At 45.2% G+C, this 16,112-nt stretch overlaps 3 protein-coding genes across 3 annotated transcripts; all 3 read right to left on the bottom strand.

Moving 5' to 3' along the window:
- Positions 1-788: 788 nt before the first annotated feature.
- On the bottom strand, positions 789-1,655 carry LOC123351938 (chemokine-like receptor 1). The gene has a single exon (XM_044991632.1). It carries the CDS (start codon positions 1,653-1,655, stop codon positions 789-791), a length of 867 nt encoding a protein of 288 aa, XP_044847567.1.
- A 2,928-nt stretch (positions 1,656-4,583) lies between these two features.
- LOC123351937 (C3a anaphylatoxin chemotactic receptor-like) lies at positions 4,584-5,556 on the bottom strand. The gene has a single exon (XM_044991631.1). The coding sequence runs from the start codon at positions 5,487-5,489 to the stop codon at positions 4,584-4,586; it is 906 nt and encodes a 301-aa protein (XP_044847566.1). The 5' UTR covers positions 5,490-5,556.
- An 8,711-nt stretch (positions 5,557-14,267) lies between these two features.
- Positions 14,268-15,310, bottom strand: LOC123351784 (formyl peptide receptor 2-like). Its single transcript, XM_044991417.1, has one exon. The coding sequence runs from the start codon at positions 15,264-15,266 to the stop codon at positions 14,424-14,426; it is 843 nt and encodes a 280-aa protein (XP_044847352.1). The 5' UTR covers positions 15,267-15,310; the 3' UTR covers positions 14,268-14,423.
- Between the last annotated feature and the right edge of the window lie 802 nt (positions 15,311-16,112).

Here is a 16,112-nt window from a genome sequence, read left to right as displayed (position 1 = left end):
TCTTTTCTACAGCAGAGCTTTTAGAAAAACATCCCAGCTTGATTAAAAATTGGCAGTGATGGAGGATCCACCAGGATTCTTGGGAAATTGCTCCAATGGTCAGTTACTCTGACCATTAAAAATGTACACCTCATTTCCAGTCTGAATTTGTCTAGGTTCAACTTCTGTTCACTGGATTGTGTTAGACCAGGGTTAGACATCCTATTGCACACGTGCCGAAGGAGGCACAGAAGCTGATTTTCAATGGCACTCACATTGCCCGGGTCCTGGCCACCGGTCCGGGGGGCTCTGCATTTTAATTTAATTTTAAATGAAACTTCTTAAACATTTGAAAAACCTTATTTACTTTACATACAACAATAGTTTAGTCATATATTATAGACCTTCTAAAAACGTTAAAATGTATTACCGGCACCTAAAACCTTCAATTAGAGTGAATAAATGAAGACTCAGCACACCACTTCTGAAAGTTGCTGACCCCTGTGTTAGACCTTCCTCTGCTAGATTGAAGAGCCCGTTATTAAATATTTGTTCCCCGTGTAAGTACTTACAGACTGTAATCAAGTCACCCCTTCACCACCTCTTTGTTAAGCTAAATAGATTGTGCTCCTTGAATTTCTCCCTGTAAGGCAGGTTTTCTTATCCAGTAATCATTCTCGTGGCTCTTCTATGAATCAGGCCAAAAAATTTACTTGCCAAACAAAGAATTTGGGGATCAAGAGGAAGTTACATGTCCCAGTAAACAGAATTCTTTCTCCATGCAAATCTCAACAATTCCATCCATTTCCCTATCCAACCAGCACTGACCACAAGTTTTCGGTGGTTTGGGGGTTGTGTACACGTTGCTGGTACCTCAGAAACTCTTCCTCCATGGTGATATACAAGATGGGGTTGAGGCAGCTGCTGAAATATGTCAGGACATAAGCAAAAGCCCTTCCTCTGTTCAAAAGAGATAGACGGTACTTAGCTGACATCAACAAGAAGTAGAAGACGTGATACGGCAGCCAGCAGAGGAAAAAGGTTGGGATCAAGCCAAGAAGGATCTTGAGTGGCTTGGTGGACTGGATCAGCCTGTTTCTTCTCAGCTTGGCAGCTAGAACGATGTAGAAGGTTGGGATCAAGATCAAGGCTAATGGGATCAGAAACCCGACCAGGAACTGGATCGAAACGGCGGCCTTCACCCTCTCTTTATCCCCTCGGAAATTCATGCTGGTGCTGGCAGATGAGAGGAGGGATTCCCAGAGATCACCGTACCGCAAGCTGAACCCAAGAGACAGGGCCCACAAGCACAAAACCATAATGAAAGCCAAGCGGGGCGTGCGGTGGTTCTGGGCCCACTCAGGGCGCGCCACGAGGATGCAGCGATCGACACTGAGGGCTGTGAGGAGGAAGGCGCTGGAGAACATGTGGAAGGAGGTGATGGTGCTGCTCAGGATATTGGCCCAATCAAAGTCCAGGATGAAGAAGGAGGTGAATCTGAGAGGCAGGAAAATGATGAAGATGAAATCAATCAAGGCCCGGTTCCAGAACCACACGGCGCTGGCCGTCCTCTCCACACGGCAGCTGGCGATGAAGAGGATGTAGCCGTTCAATGGCACCCCGGCGAGGAAGGCCACTCCACACAGCATCAGGAAGGGAACTTGGAGGTATTCCATTCTTGGAAGAGGTACAGTCACAGTATCCCCTCTTCCTCCTCCCGGCTCGGCTTGGGCAGCGCAGACGTTGTGCTGAGCGAAGGAATTGCAATGAAAAGGGCTCTAGGAGAGGACACAGACAGAGAGAGACTCTTCTCAGGGTTTATAAACTCCTCAGATCCTGAGCTGAACACAGATAGGATCACATCCTTGTAGGTCAATGGCACCAATGCTTCAAAGATCTTTGGAGCACAGAGTCAGAGGGTTACAAGGAACCACAAAGGTCATATCATCTAACTTCCTGCCTAGATGCAGGATTTGTTGTGTCTATTCTCTGCCCAAACGGTTTTTGTTTTGCCTCTGACCTCTGACAGCAGGCCCCACAAATAATTTCAACCGGTTCTAACGAGAGCAGAAGAGGGGAGAGGTTGGGGGCCGCTGGAAGGGGGGAGATCCAGGGGCAGTGGCGTGGGGGCAGGACAGGAGATCCAGTGAGGAAGCTGGGGGATTGCCTCATTACCTTACCCGTGTCTTGGGGAATGCAGAGTCTCAGAGTCGACCCCCGTCCAAGGTCCCCAACGCGACGCCTGCAGCTCTCCCAGACTGGCTCAGCCCAAAGGAGGAAGCTGTTCATGTGGGGCGGGGAGAACAATGAGTGGAAATCACAGGATGTGGCTGGGTCCGAATACTTCTGCAAAGTCTGGAAGGCCTCCGGCACCCACAGCTACATGCAGACTGAATCGGGGGAGGGGCTGCTGGGAGAGATGGGGTGGGGACAATTAGGAACCTGGGCTAGGGGGTGCGGAGGTAGAGACAGATATGGGGAGTGGCATTGTGGATTTCACCCTAGCATTGAAACTGGAAGGTTTAATCTCACTTTATTACCTATGTTCTGGGTGAGTCAGACACCAGATCTCAGAATTGATTCCCCCAACACACAAACACCACCTGGAGCTCCCCCCACACCCCACCCTATGGACGCTGTCTGTGGGCAGGAAGCTGTCCTCTCACGGGTGAACACGGGAGGGTGGCTCAGCAGGGGTGGGAGATGCTCACAAAGCTGACTCTGCAAAGCTTCTGAGGCGCCCACATCCGGCACAGCCAAAGCCCCAGAGCAGGAGCTGAGCTGCAGCCGCATCGTTGCAAAAATCCAACCCATTCACACCTGAAATGCACCAGACCCAGCTTGGGCCCCTGAAGTGCTCCTGGGTCGGGAGTGATTTGTGGCTGGGCCGCGGTCACCCCTCGAACATCCTGGAGAGACCTTGCCAGGTGGTGGGTGGATGGTGAATCCCTCTCTTTGTTGGCTATGAGCCACACAACATTGTGCCTGCTCCACGACTGGCTGGTGGATTGGTTGGACGCTGGAGAACGGCCAATGACATACCGGGACAAAAGCTGAGTGAATTTTGGCCGGGAATATCAGGATTTATTGAGACATTGGTTTAAAAAGCCACAGAGTCAGGGTTCCTGGAGTGCAGGCTGGGCTGTGGGGTTGCTGAGCCTTCTGTCCCGCCAACCTGGGGTGTCCCTCTCACACTGATGCTGTGTCAAGCTACAAACCTCTGACAGGTCCTGCACTTACACAGACATCCCCAGGCAGCGACACACCCAGCTGAGCTCCATGAACCAACTCATGAACCAACAATAGGGAGGCTGCAGTCAATTCCCCCCGACTCCCTGGCCTTGCAGCCCAGGGATGTCCCTCCTGCACTGCTCAGAAGCCGAGCCAGTGTAAGCTCCTTACCCAGCCTGCGCCTCCCTCAACGCGGAGAGCACAAACACCAGCTTTGGAAACTGAGCTGAGATTTCCCAGCACTTCAACCAAACACACAATTCTAGGTAGAATATAAAACAGGTTTATTAACTACAGACAGATTTTAAGTGATTATAAGCAGCGAGCACAGAGATCACAGTTGGTCACCCAAGAAATGAAAGGAAATTTGCAATCTGAGTTCCTCAAACTAAACAGGATTTGAATCAAGCCGGGTCTCACCCTGGTAGATGGTACAAGCAGGTGACAGTTCCTCAATACACAAACTGGGCTTGTCTTCCAGCCTGATACCAAAGTTCTCCAGGTCAAAGTCTTTGTCCTCCAGACGTGTTTCCAGGTATTGAGTTGTGGGGGGAGTGAGGCCAAGTGGTGATGTTATTTCCCGTCTTTTACAGTTTCTTACAACTTCCTGGAAATCTATTTTGCTATGACATGGGTCAAACGGTCTCCATTGTCTACGTGCTCTCTCTGAGAAATCTCCATTTTATACAGTTCCTGAGATACTGGATTATTGGATGGGTGCTGATGAGCCAGTAACGCTGTCTGGCGCCTCAATTGTCATACCTGAAAGGCTGGTTGCGGGTGTTCCCAACATCACAACTGATTTCAGTAACACACACATAGCAAAACTTCCTAACCCCCCATACAATGACAGCACAAAGACTCAAAAGTAATAGAAAAAATAGTTTTAGGTACATCAGAAGGAGGAAGCCTCCTGAACAACCAGCTGGGCCACTGAATTATCAAGATAGTAAAGGAGCACTCAAGGACGAAAAGGCTGTTGCGGAGAAACAAAATGAATTCTTTGCATCCCTCTTCACGGCTGAGGCTCTAAGGGAGATTCCCAAACCTGAGCCATTCTTTTTAGGTGACAGATCAGAGGAAGTGTCCCAGATTGAGGTGTCATTAGAGGAGGTTTTGGAACAAATTGATAAAGTAAACAATAATAAGTTACCACGACCAGATGGCATTTACCCAAGTATTCAGAAGGAATTCAAATGTGAAATTGCAGGACTACTTGCGGCTCTTCTTTGAGTAAGGCCAAAAAATTAACTTTCTAACAAAAATAATTTTGGATTCAAGAGGAAGCTATGGGTCCCAGGCAAAAGAATTTTTCACCTACCTTAATGGAGGGATAGCTCAGCGGTTTGAGCATTGGCCTACTAAACCCAGGGTTATGAGTTCAATCCTTGATTCAAATATTGACAGTTCGCACTATTCTCATATGCAGCCGACTCCGGACCCAAGTTGTCAGTGGTTTGAGGGTTGCGTGCACGTTGCTGATACCTTAGATACTCTTCCTCCATGGTGAGGTAGAAGATGGGGTTGAGGAAAGTGGTGAAATATGTCAGGACTGAAATAATAGCATTTACCGGGTACAGAAGAGGTGGAGGGTACATAGGTTGAATCAGCAGGAAGGAGAAGACGTGATACGGCAGCCAGCAGAGGAGAAAGGTTGGGATTAAGCCAAGAAGGATCTTGAGTGGTTTGGTGGACTGGATCAGCCTGTTCCTCCTCAGCTTGGCAGCTAGAACGATGTAGAAGGTTGGGATTAAGATCAAGGCTAATGGGATCAGAAACCCGACCAGGAACTGGATTGGAACGCCAGCCTTCACCCTGCCTTCATCCAGTTGAAAAGCTATGTACATGTAAAAAGGTCTGTAGTCGTATTTCCAGAAAACACCGTACCGCAAGCTGAACCCAACAGACAGGGCCCATATGACCAAAACAATCATGAAAGCCAAGCAGGGCGTGCGGTGGTTCTCGGCCCACTCAGGGCGCGCCACGGGGATGCAGCGATCGACACTGAGGGCCGTGAGGAGGAAGGCGCTGGAGAACATGTGTAGGGAGGTGATGATGTTGCACAGCATCGTGGCCCAGGTTAAGTCCAGGAAGAAGATGAATCTGAGAAGCAGGAAGATGAGAAAGATTAAATTGGCCACGGCCCGGTTCAGGAACCACACGGTGCTGGCCGTCCTCCTCATACGGCAGCCGGCGACAAAGAGGATGTAGCAGTTCAACGGCACCCCGGCAAGGAAGGCCATGCCAGCAAGTACCAGACAGATGATTATGAACAGCATTCTCGGAAGAGTTGCAGTCACAATATCCCCTTCTTCTCCTCAGGGCTCAGCGGAGACAGCAGAGATGTTGTACCAAGAAAAGGAAGGAAGAGCAATGAAAAGGGCTCCAGGAAAGGAAGCAGACAGCCACCGATTTTATAATCCCCTCAGAGTTTACAGACTCCCCAGATCCTGAGCTGAACTTAGATAGGATCAAATCCTCGTAGGCCCATGGCACCAATGGTTCAAAGACCTTAGAAGCATAGAGCCAGAGGGTTAGAAGGGGACCACAAGGGTCATCTAGTTTAAACCCCTGTCAGGATACACGACTTCTCATGTCTATTCTCTGCCTGAACGTGTTTATTTTCACATAATATCATTTTCAACTAACGCATATATTAAAAACAAAACACATATGCTTCTTGCAGAAAAGTTGGATTTCTAGGAAAGGGGAGTGATTCAGGACGCAGAGACAGAGACTGGAGAGACCCACCCTGCTCTGCAGCCTCACCAAAATTCCAAAATAATCTTCTTGCTGTTATTTTCCCAAAAAAGGAGCTAGTTATTCCTGTCTTGGTTAAAAAAAAAGTTAAGGAATGATCGTTTACCCCCTTTCTTTTGAAACAATGGAATTTTTTTAATGGAATTTTGGGATAAGACCTTGTACAAAAGCAGCCACCACTGCTTGTTTGGCAGTGCTTTCTGCATTATTTATTTCAGAATGTCTCCCAAACACTTGTTTAAGACGTCCCATATAGTCAGCAGGGTTCTCTCCTTTGCTTTGTTGCAAGCATTAACTTTAGTCCAGTCTGTTCTTTTTGGGCATATGGTAAGGACTCCAGTTACCAAATTGTTTCTATACGTAACTAAATTGTCAAGACTAAAATCTTGGTCAGTCTAAGGCCAGTCGGCCTTTTTATAAAGGCAATCCAGCATTTCCCTGGGTAGCATTGCTCTTAAAAGCTGATCCATGTCTGCCAAGGAAGGGTCATAGCAACCAATAACCATCCTCAATTGTTCTTGAAATTTAATTGGATCTTCTCTTATTTTCGGGAATTTATCAATTAGATTATATAAATCCCAGAGAGACCATGGTCATGCACAGTGACCACGACTCCTCCCCGCTCATTCAACCCTCCCAGGAGTTGTCAGAGAGGAAATATTGGGACCTCCTTAGGGGATAAGCCCTGGGTCCTCTGTATATCCCTAAGGATTGTCTTAGATCTAGTACGATGTGCAGGGGGTGAATTTGCAACTTTGGGAGATTTTACAAGTTCTTTCAAAAGAAAGAACTCATCTTCTCCTTCTTCCGGGGCGGGATGCCCTCTTAAATCAACTATTATTTGATCAGCTTGTCTAGATAGGTTGGCAATTTGAATCTCCTGAGACGCCGAAGATGATGGTGAAGAAGTCGAGGGCCCTGACGTGGGGGAAGTTTACGGTGTCTGAGATCCCTGGGAGGTGGATTCATCTTTATAGGGCTACGGAGGTGGAGTGGGAGATCTTTGAGCGATGGCCCCCCCTTCCAAACTCCTCCATCCCCACCCGGCGGGGATGCACCACTGCCTGACAGGGCAAGGGTGGGGCAGGCCACTGTCTGCATTCCACAAATAAATCAATAAGTTCCTAGGGCGGAGCTGAAGGGGTAGATCTAAGAGGCTGAACCTCTTGTTGAGGCCTTGAAGGGTAGAGGGAGGCGTGCTGGCCAGCAGAATTCTGGGCAAGGGTTAATTTTTCCTGTGTATCTTTTAAATTTTAAGTTTCTCTTGGGAGTCCCTAAAACTCCTCATACGAGATTCATGACGCAGTTTCTCTGTTTCCTCACACCAGTTAAAATATGCATCGAACTGATCTTGTGGTACGACATTGGCAATAAGCGCGCCTCTGAGGTGCACAAGCTTGTCAAGGTCGAAACTACCGTCTAAAGGGAACTGTAGTTTAGGGTCATCTCTCGTATGCCAATTCCATTTTTTCAAAAATTTACAAGTGAGAGGACGGTAGTTTGAATACATATTAGCTGCAGGTGTGCCTCTTGGCGAGATGGCACTTCCTTTCGACTCACCGGCCCCCATGTTTTCAGTTTGACAGATCAGATCACTTTCCCTCAGGTCTTTCGTACAGGGAAAGTTTATTTACGGTGTCCACGACTGTCTACACCCTCGTCTAGCAAAGGGCGTCGGCTAGTCTCAGGGAGCACAACGCCGCTTACTCTGTAGGGCGTTAGGACCCGTCAGTGGCTCATCAGACCTCTCTAAGGCAGGGGTGGGAAAAGGGAAGAGGTTAGGGTGAAGGGAGTCTCCATCAATCTTGGTTCTGGAGCAGAACCAAGTAAATGCGCCTTACTCCAGTCCAGAGGATTGAGCAGAGCTCAGGGACCATCCAAGGACGGGGGGAAAGGACAGGGTCACACAAACCTCGACCCAGGCAGGTCCCTTGCCGGGCAAGAGGAAACCTCGTCCTGGTCAAGGTCTTTTACTGACCTTTCTAAGGCGTGGTTGTAGGGCTGGCTTCCTACGACCCTCACTCACACCGGTCAGCCGACATTCACTTTCATACTGGCTCACAAATCAATACAGAGGCCTATTTAGCCATACCCTGTGGCTCTTCCCGGGGAACAGATCAGAACAGAAGGGCATCAGGCTGCCTGGTAGTAAAAGGCTCAGATCCAGCTTATAACTCACCCAACCCCAAGCCTATGGGCAAATCCTCCACCAACATCCCACGATAGAGATTTCAAAAGTTCTCTTACCTTTCAGATGGGCCCTGGGTTTAGTGGGAGACCGACCGCGGTCCTCCGGTTTGGGGAAGTCATCTGTGGATCCCAGTCGAAAATTAACCACACGGTTGGTTTTGGATCAGACAGCCTAAGGCACCTTGATTTGATGCGAGCATATAGGCAAGGAGAGTCAGCATGGCCCAATGCAAGGTAGCAAGCTGTTCTGCCTCCTGCAAATTTCTAGCCAGCTTATAAAGGTTAAAACCACAGACAAATTACACACACATTTTACATTAATTACCTTATTTGGAATATACTGCAAAATATGATGCCGGTCAAAATCAAGCTGAACAATCAGTTTTCCATATTCGGCCTTTCCTGTTGTGGTTATTCCTAGTCTCGTTTTTGGTTTGACTTCTCTAATGCCTTCACTGTGGGTTTGTTTCACAAGCTTAGTTATTGCAAAGCAGCATCTCTGGGGACTTTCACTTCATGCCCCTTATGCACGCAAAATCATTGATACTCTATCTTGGGATTTTTCCATATCACTCTGTCTTTCTATTCCCTTTATACAAAGAAGCAAGCTCAGCTAAGACTTTTGGGCCTATATACTTGACCAAAGCCCCAAAACTTTCCCTGGCAATAGATTTTCCCTGACAACGCTGTCTATGCTGATGTGAGAGCTTCTCCCATCAACGTAATTAATCCACCTCCACACACCCCCCAAGAGGTGATAGCTGAGCTGACAGAAGAAGCGATGTCTACACTAGGCGTTAGGTTGGTATAACAGCATCACCCAACGGGGTGGTTTTTCCACACCCGCGAGTGACGTATTATACCAACATCAGTTGTGAGTGTAGACCAAGTGATTGGGTGACTTGATAATTTCTGGCAAGCAACTGAATTTCACGTATGCTGCCATCTATGGGCCAGGTGGTTTTATTGTCATCGTCAGCCCTGAGCCTTTGTATAAGGGTTTATAGAGGTGGTTCTCAACCAGGCGTACATGTACCACTGGGGGTACACAGAGATCTTCCAATCCAAGGGGTACATCAGCTCATCTAGATATTTGTCTAGTTTTACAAAGGTACATCAAAACCACGAGCATAGTCAGTACAAACTACAATTTCATACAATGACTTCTTTCTACTGCTATATATACTGCCCACTGAAATGCAAGTACAATATTTATTTTCCAATTGATTTATTGTATAATTATATGAAATGAGGATATCGATACAGCAGGAATCACAGAAACTTGGGGATTGAGGATAATCAACGGGAGACAGTAATACAAGGTTACATAATATACCACAGAGCAGGTCGTGCTGGTGGGGGAGTGGCGCTATATGTGAAAGAAAGTGTAGAGTAAAAAATCTTAAATGAACCAAACTGTCCCATAGAATCTCAATGGATAGTGATTTCATGCCTGAATAATAAGAATATATTCTCTGCAGCTTGAGGTCTTCAAACCATGATTTGAGGACTTTCAATAACTCAGACGTAGGTTAGGGGTTTGTTACAGGAGTGGTTTGGTGAGATTCTGTGGCCTGCATTGTGCAGGAGGTCAGACTAGATGATCATAATGGTCCCTTCTGACCTTAAAGTCTATGAGTCTATAGCAATAGGGATCTATTACCAGCCACCTGACCAGCATGGTGATAGCGACTGTGAAATGCTCAGGGAGATTAGAGAGACTGTTAAAATAAAAAACTCAATAATAATGGGAGATTTCAATAGTTCTTGTATTGACTGGGTACATATTACCTCAGGACGGGACTCAACGATAAAGTTCCTTGACACATTTAAATGACTGTCTCTCTTAGAGGCTTTCCCTTCACCCTCTCCCCCGGTTCTTGGCACGCAGATAGCAAGCAGCAAAAGACCAGAAGTCCGAAGTGCAAACAATGGGATGTTTATTGGAGTTAATTTCCAAGCAAGCATATTCCAAAGCCCTTCACACCAGTTGGGCGTCTCTCTATACACCAATAGAGTCTGTTCCCCAGTGTTCTCCTTCCCAGCTCTGATGCCGCAGAGCCTGGCCTGTGTCCCTGTTCTCCATTCCCTATTCCCGTTTCCCTCCTTAGCAAACATGATTCCAATTTCCCTTCCCCCCACTTCCTGTTTGACCCCAGTTTATACAGTAATAATCTCAACTACACCTTAACTGATCATTTTACTGAAATTTAACTAACCAATCCTAACAAATTGTAGCATAATTCTCTTACCAATTATATCCCACTAACCTTATTAATTTACAGCAAGCAAAGTTAATTATACAGCAGGACAGAAACAATTAGAGAACCAGACAGATTATCAATAGAAAAGTGGGGGCCATTAAGGTTAAACAATACCGAAATGAGGGTTTCACAACCATTGAGAAGTGATTTCTTGCCAGACAGGATGCTGTCAAACTAAGTTTTCTTTAACCATCTTTATCTGGTGGTGATGGGCACGATCTGGACCGAATCATCTTCCTAACAGCCCAATAGCGCCTTATTTCAGTGTGGCTGGTTTGGGATGTGAGGACGTGACCGTTCGCTTCCCACTTATGGCTGCCCCTGCTGCTTAGCCAAAGAAGAAGGCCTCAGACTATCCTAGTGAGAGAAGGCCCAGACACAGGTAGACTATGATTTTGATTCTTTGTTTTTATATCCCAATAACTAGCTAAGAGATAAAAAGTAGAAGCCTGTACAGGTAGGCCTGGATATCTATATTCCAATAGCTTCTTGAAGCAGCTAGTCCTGGAACCCATGAGGGAAGAGGCAATTCTTGATTTAGTCCTAAGTACAGCACAGGATCTGGTCCAAGGGGAGAATATAACAGAGCCGCTTGGTAATAGTCACCACAATATAATTAAATTTAACATCCCTGTGGAGAGGGAAACAACACAACAGCCCAACACTGTAGCCTTTAATTTCAGAAAAGAGAACCACACAAAAATGAGGATGTTAGTAAAAACGAAATGAAAAGGTACAGCGCCAAATGTGAAATCCCTGCAAGCCGCATGGAAACTTTTTAAAGACACCACAATAGAGGCACAATTTAAATGTATCCCCCAAATTAAAAAACATAGTAAGAGTAACAAAAAAGAGGCAACGTGCTTTGAGAGGCAAAAACTCCTATTGAAGAAAATAGAAAGTAGCATAAACTACAGCAAATAAAGTGTAAAAATGTAATTAGGAAGACCAAAGACTCAAAAAGGAATAGCAAAAATATTTTGAGGAACATCAGAAGCAGGAAGCTGCTAAACAACCAGAGCGGCTACTGCACGATTGAGATGTAAAGCAGCACTCAAGGACGATTAGGCCATTGCAGAGAAACCAAATGAATTCTTTGCATCAGTCTTCATGGCTGAGCATATGAGGGAGATTCCCAAACCTGAGCCATTCCTTTTAGGTGACATATCTGAGGAACTGTCCCAGATTGAGGTGTCATTAGAGGAGGTTTTGGAACAAATTGATAAGCGTAATAGTAATAAGTCACCTTCAGAACACATGGCATTCACCCAAGTGTTCTGAAGGAATTCAAATGTGAAATTGCAGGACTACTAACTAACAAAGAGTAGGGATAAATCATCAGTTTTCAGAAAGGAGACAGGTAAATAACAGAGTCTCTACTAGGACCAGTGCTCTTCAACATATTCATAAATGATCTGGTGAAAGGGATGAAGAGTGAGGTGGCAAAATTTGCAGATGATACAAAACTACTCGAGATAGTTAAGTTCAAAGCAGATTGAAAAGAGTTACAAAGGGGTCTCAGAAAACTGGGTGACTGGGCAACAAAATGTCAGATAATATTCAGTGTTACTAAATGCAAAGTAATGCACATTGGAAACCATAATCACAACTCTACATATGAAATGATGGGGTCTAAATTAGCTGTTACCACTCAAGAAAGATCTTGGAGTCATTGTAGATAGTTCTCTGAAAACATCCACTCCGTGGGCAGCGGAAACGAAAAAATAAATGGTACATTGGGAATCATTAAGAAATGGATAGATAATACTGAAAATAAATAAATAAAATAAAATAAATCGTCAGTTTTCAGAAAGGAGACAGAGACATAGCGGAGACTGTACTGGAACCAGCACTGTTCAACATATTCATAAACAATGTGGAGTAAGGGATGAAGAGTGCGGTGGCAAAATTTGCAGCTGTTACAAAACTACTCAAGATAGTTAAGGGGTCTTACAAAACTGGGTGACTGGGCAACAAAATGGCAGATGAAATTCAGTGTTATTAAATGCAAAGTAATGCATATTGGAAACCATCAACCCAACTACACATACAAAAGGATGGTGTCTAAATTTGTTGTTACCACTCAAGAGAGAGATCTTGGAGTCATTGTGGATAGTTCTCTGAAAACATCCCCGCAATGTGCAGAAGCAGTGAAAAACTAAACAGCGTGCTGGGAATCATTAAGAAATGAATAGATGATAAGACTGAAAATATCATATTGCCTCTCTATAAATCCATGGTACGCCCACATCTTGAATACTGTGTGCAGCAATGGTGCCCCATCTCAAAAAAGATCTATTGGAATTGGAAAAGGTGCAGAAAAGGGCAACAAAAATGATTAGGGGTATGGAACGGCTTCCGTATGAGGAGAGATTAATAAGACTGGGACTTTTCAGCTTGGAAAAGAGACGACTAAGGAGAGTTTTGATAGATCTCTATAAAATCCTAACTGGTGTAGAGAAAGTAAATATAAGGAAGTGTTATTTACTCCTTCCCGTAACACAAGACCTAGGGGTCACCAAATGACATTAATTGTCAGCAGGTTTAATGCAAACAAAAGAAAGTATTTCTTCCTACATCATACAGACAACCTCTTTGCCAAAGTATGTTGTGAAGGCCAAGACTATAACAGGGTTATGTTATGTTATATTCTGATTGTCTCTCAACAAGTTCCTATGGGCTTAAACACTTTTAAAAATAGGACTTTGACACTTTTGAAAATGTTACCTTTTGTTTCATAGACCCGATGATCTTCAAGAAACACAGGAGAGAAAGCTCCACTGGGACCGAAGATGACATGATGAGAAGAATAATGACACAAAGACGCAGACAAGGACAGACCATAAAGAAACAAATGCCTCCAAAATATCTAAAAATGAACAAAGGTGACACGATGCGAAGAATAAGGACACTGAGACAGAGAAAAGAACATATCATATAGAACCAAATGCCCCAAAATGATCTAAAAATGAACAAAACCAAGACTCTATTATACTTTGTTAAATTGATAGATTCATAAATTCCAGGGCTGGAAGGGACCATTGCGATCATCTCGTCTGACCTCCCCGATCACATGGGCCAGAGAACTGCCACAAAATCATTCCTAGAGCAGAGCGTTTAGAAAAACATCCCGGCTGGATTAAAAATTGCCAGTGATGGGGGATCCACCAGGACCCTTGAGAAATTGCTCCAATGGTCAGTTACTCTGATCATTACAAATTTACACCTCATTTCCAGTCTGAATTTGTCTAGGTTCAACTTCTGTTTACTGCATAATGTTAAACCTTCCTCTGCTAGACTGAAAAGCCATTTATTAAATATTTGTTCCCCACCTAGGTACTTACACACTGTGATCAAGGCAAGTCTTCAGCTTCTCTTTGTTAAGCTAAATAGATTGAGCTCCTTGAGACTCTCGCTCTAAGGCAGGTTTCAGAGTAGTAGCCATGTTAGTCTGTATCAGCAAAACGAACGAGGAGTCCTTGTGGCACCTCAGAGACTATTCCCCAAACTATTTCCCATGCTAATTTTCCCCTATTATTACTCACACCTTCTTGTCAACTGTTTGAAATTGGCCATCCTGATTATCATTACAAAAGCTTGTTTTTCTCCTGTTGATAATAGCCCCTCTTAGTTGATTAGTCTCGTTAGAGTTGGTATGGCAACCCCCATTTTTTCATGTTCTCTGCATATATATGTAAGTATATATATTTTCCATCTGTATTTTTCATTGCATGCATCTGATGAAGTGGGTTTTAGCCCACAGAAGCTTATGCCCAAATAAATTTGTTAGTCTCTAAGGTGCCACAAGTACTCCTCGTTCTTTTCACTCTAAAGTAGGTTTTCTAATCCTGTAATCATTCTCTTGGCTCTTCTTTGAATTAACTTTCTGAAAAAGACAATTTTGAGGTCAAGAGAAAGTTACGGGTCTAGTGAATATAATTATTTTTCCTGGAAATATCCACAATTCCATCCATTCCCCTATTCAGCTGTCTCTGGCCCTCAGTTGTCGGTGGTTTGGGTGTTTCGTGCACGTTGCCGGTACCTCAGAAACTCTTCCTCCATGGTGAGGTAGAAGATGGGGTTGAGGCAGGTGCTTAAATATGTCAGAACCCCAGCAAAAGTCCTTCCCATGTCCAGAAGAGGCAGAGAGTATTTAGCTGAGATCAGCAGGAAGGAGAAGACGTGATACGGCAGCCAGCAGAGGAAAAAGGTTGGGATCAAGCCAAGAAGGAACTTGAGTGGCTTGGTGGACTGGATCAGCCTCTTCCTTCTCAGCTTGGCAGCTAGAACAATGCAGAAGGTTGGGATCAAGATCAAGGCTAATGGGATCAGAAACCCAACCAGGAACTGGAACACAACTGCAGCCTTCACCCTCCCTTCATCCAGTTGGAAATTCATGCTGGTGTTGGCAGGTGAGAGCAGGGATTCCAAGTGATCACCATACCGCAAACTGAACCCAAGTGACAGGGCCCATGTGCCCAGAACCACCCCGGAAGCCAGGGTGTGTGTGCGGAGGTTCCGGGTCCACTCAGGGCGCACCACGAGGATGCAGCGATCGACACTGAGGGCGGTGAGGAAGAAGGCACTTGAGAACATGTGTAGGGAAGTCATGGTGCTGCTCAGCCTCTTGGCCCACTCTAAGTCCGGGATGACAATGGAGATGCATCTGAAGGGCAGGAAGATGATGAAGATTAAATTGGCTATGGCCTGGTTCAGGAACCACAGGGCGCTGGCCGTGCTTTCCACACGACATCCAGCAACAAAGAAGATGTAGCTGTTCAATGACACTCCGGCCAGGAAGATCATGCCACCAAGTACCAGAGAGACGATTTGGTACACCATTCTCGGAAGAGTTGCAGTCACAATATCCCCTTCTTCTCCTCAGGGCTCAGCAGAGGCAGCGCAGACATTGTACTGAGCAAAGGAAGGAAGAGCAATGAAATGGGCTCCAGGAGACGACACAGACAGAGACAGACAGACGCCAAGTTTATAATTTCCTCAGAGTTTATAAGGTTCCCAGAACTGAACTCAAATAGGATCAAATCCTTGTAGGCCAATGGCACCAATGGTTCAAAGCCCTTAGAAGCATAGAGCCAGAGGCTTAGAAGGGGACCGCAAGGGTCATCTAGTTTATAAATGCTTTTTGCTGAAAAGTTGAATTTCTAGGAAAGGGGAGCGGTTCAGCATTCAGAGACGGAGACTGGAGAAACCCACCCTGCTCTGCAGCCTCACCAAAATTCCAAAATAATCTTCTTGCTGTTAGTTTCCCAAAGGAGCTAGTTATTCCTGTCTTGGTTAAAAAAAAAGTTAAGGAATGATCGTTTACCCCGTTTCTTTTGAAATAATGGAATTTTTTTAATGGAATTTTGGGATAAGACCTTGTACAAAAGTTGCCACCACTGCTTGTTTGGCAGTGTTTTCCGCATTATTTATGCTGGAATGTCTCCCAAACACTTGTTTTAGACGTTCCATATAGTCAGCAGGTGTCTCTCCTTTGCTTTGTTTGCAAGCATTAATTTGAGTCCAGTCTGTTCTTTTTGGGCATACGGTAAGGACTCCAATTACCTAATTGTTTCTACATGTAACTAAATTGTCATGACTAAGATCTTGGTCAGTCTAAGGCGAGTTGGCCTTTTTATAGAGGCGATCCAGCATTTCCCTGGGTAGCATTGCTCTTAAAAGCTGATC

The sequence above is a fragment of the Mauremys mutica genome, chromosome 17, assembly GCF_020497125.1.
Source record: "Mauremys mutica isolate MM-2020 ecotype Southern chromosome 17, ASM2049712v1, whole genome shotgun sequence".
Lineage (NCBI taxonomy): Eukaryota > Metazoa > Chordata > Testudines > Geoemydidae > Mauremys > Mauremys mutica.
Note: the sequence above shows the minus strand (reverse complement) of the source record. Positions and strands in the feature narration are given on the sequence as shown.

Coding starts and splice junctions, on each gene's coding strand:
- LOC123351784 (XM_044991417.1), bottom strand. CDS start 15,266: ATGGTGTACCAAATCGTCTCTCTGGTACTTGGTGGCATGATCTTCCTG.
- LOC123351938 (XM_044991632.1), bottom strand. CDS start 1,655: ATGGAATACCTCCAAGTTCCCTTCCTGATGCTGTGTGGAGTGGCCTTC.
- LOC123351937 (XM_044991631.1), bottom strand. CDS start 5,489: ATGCTGTTCATAATCATCTGTCTGGTACTTGCTGGCATGGCCTTCCTT.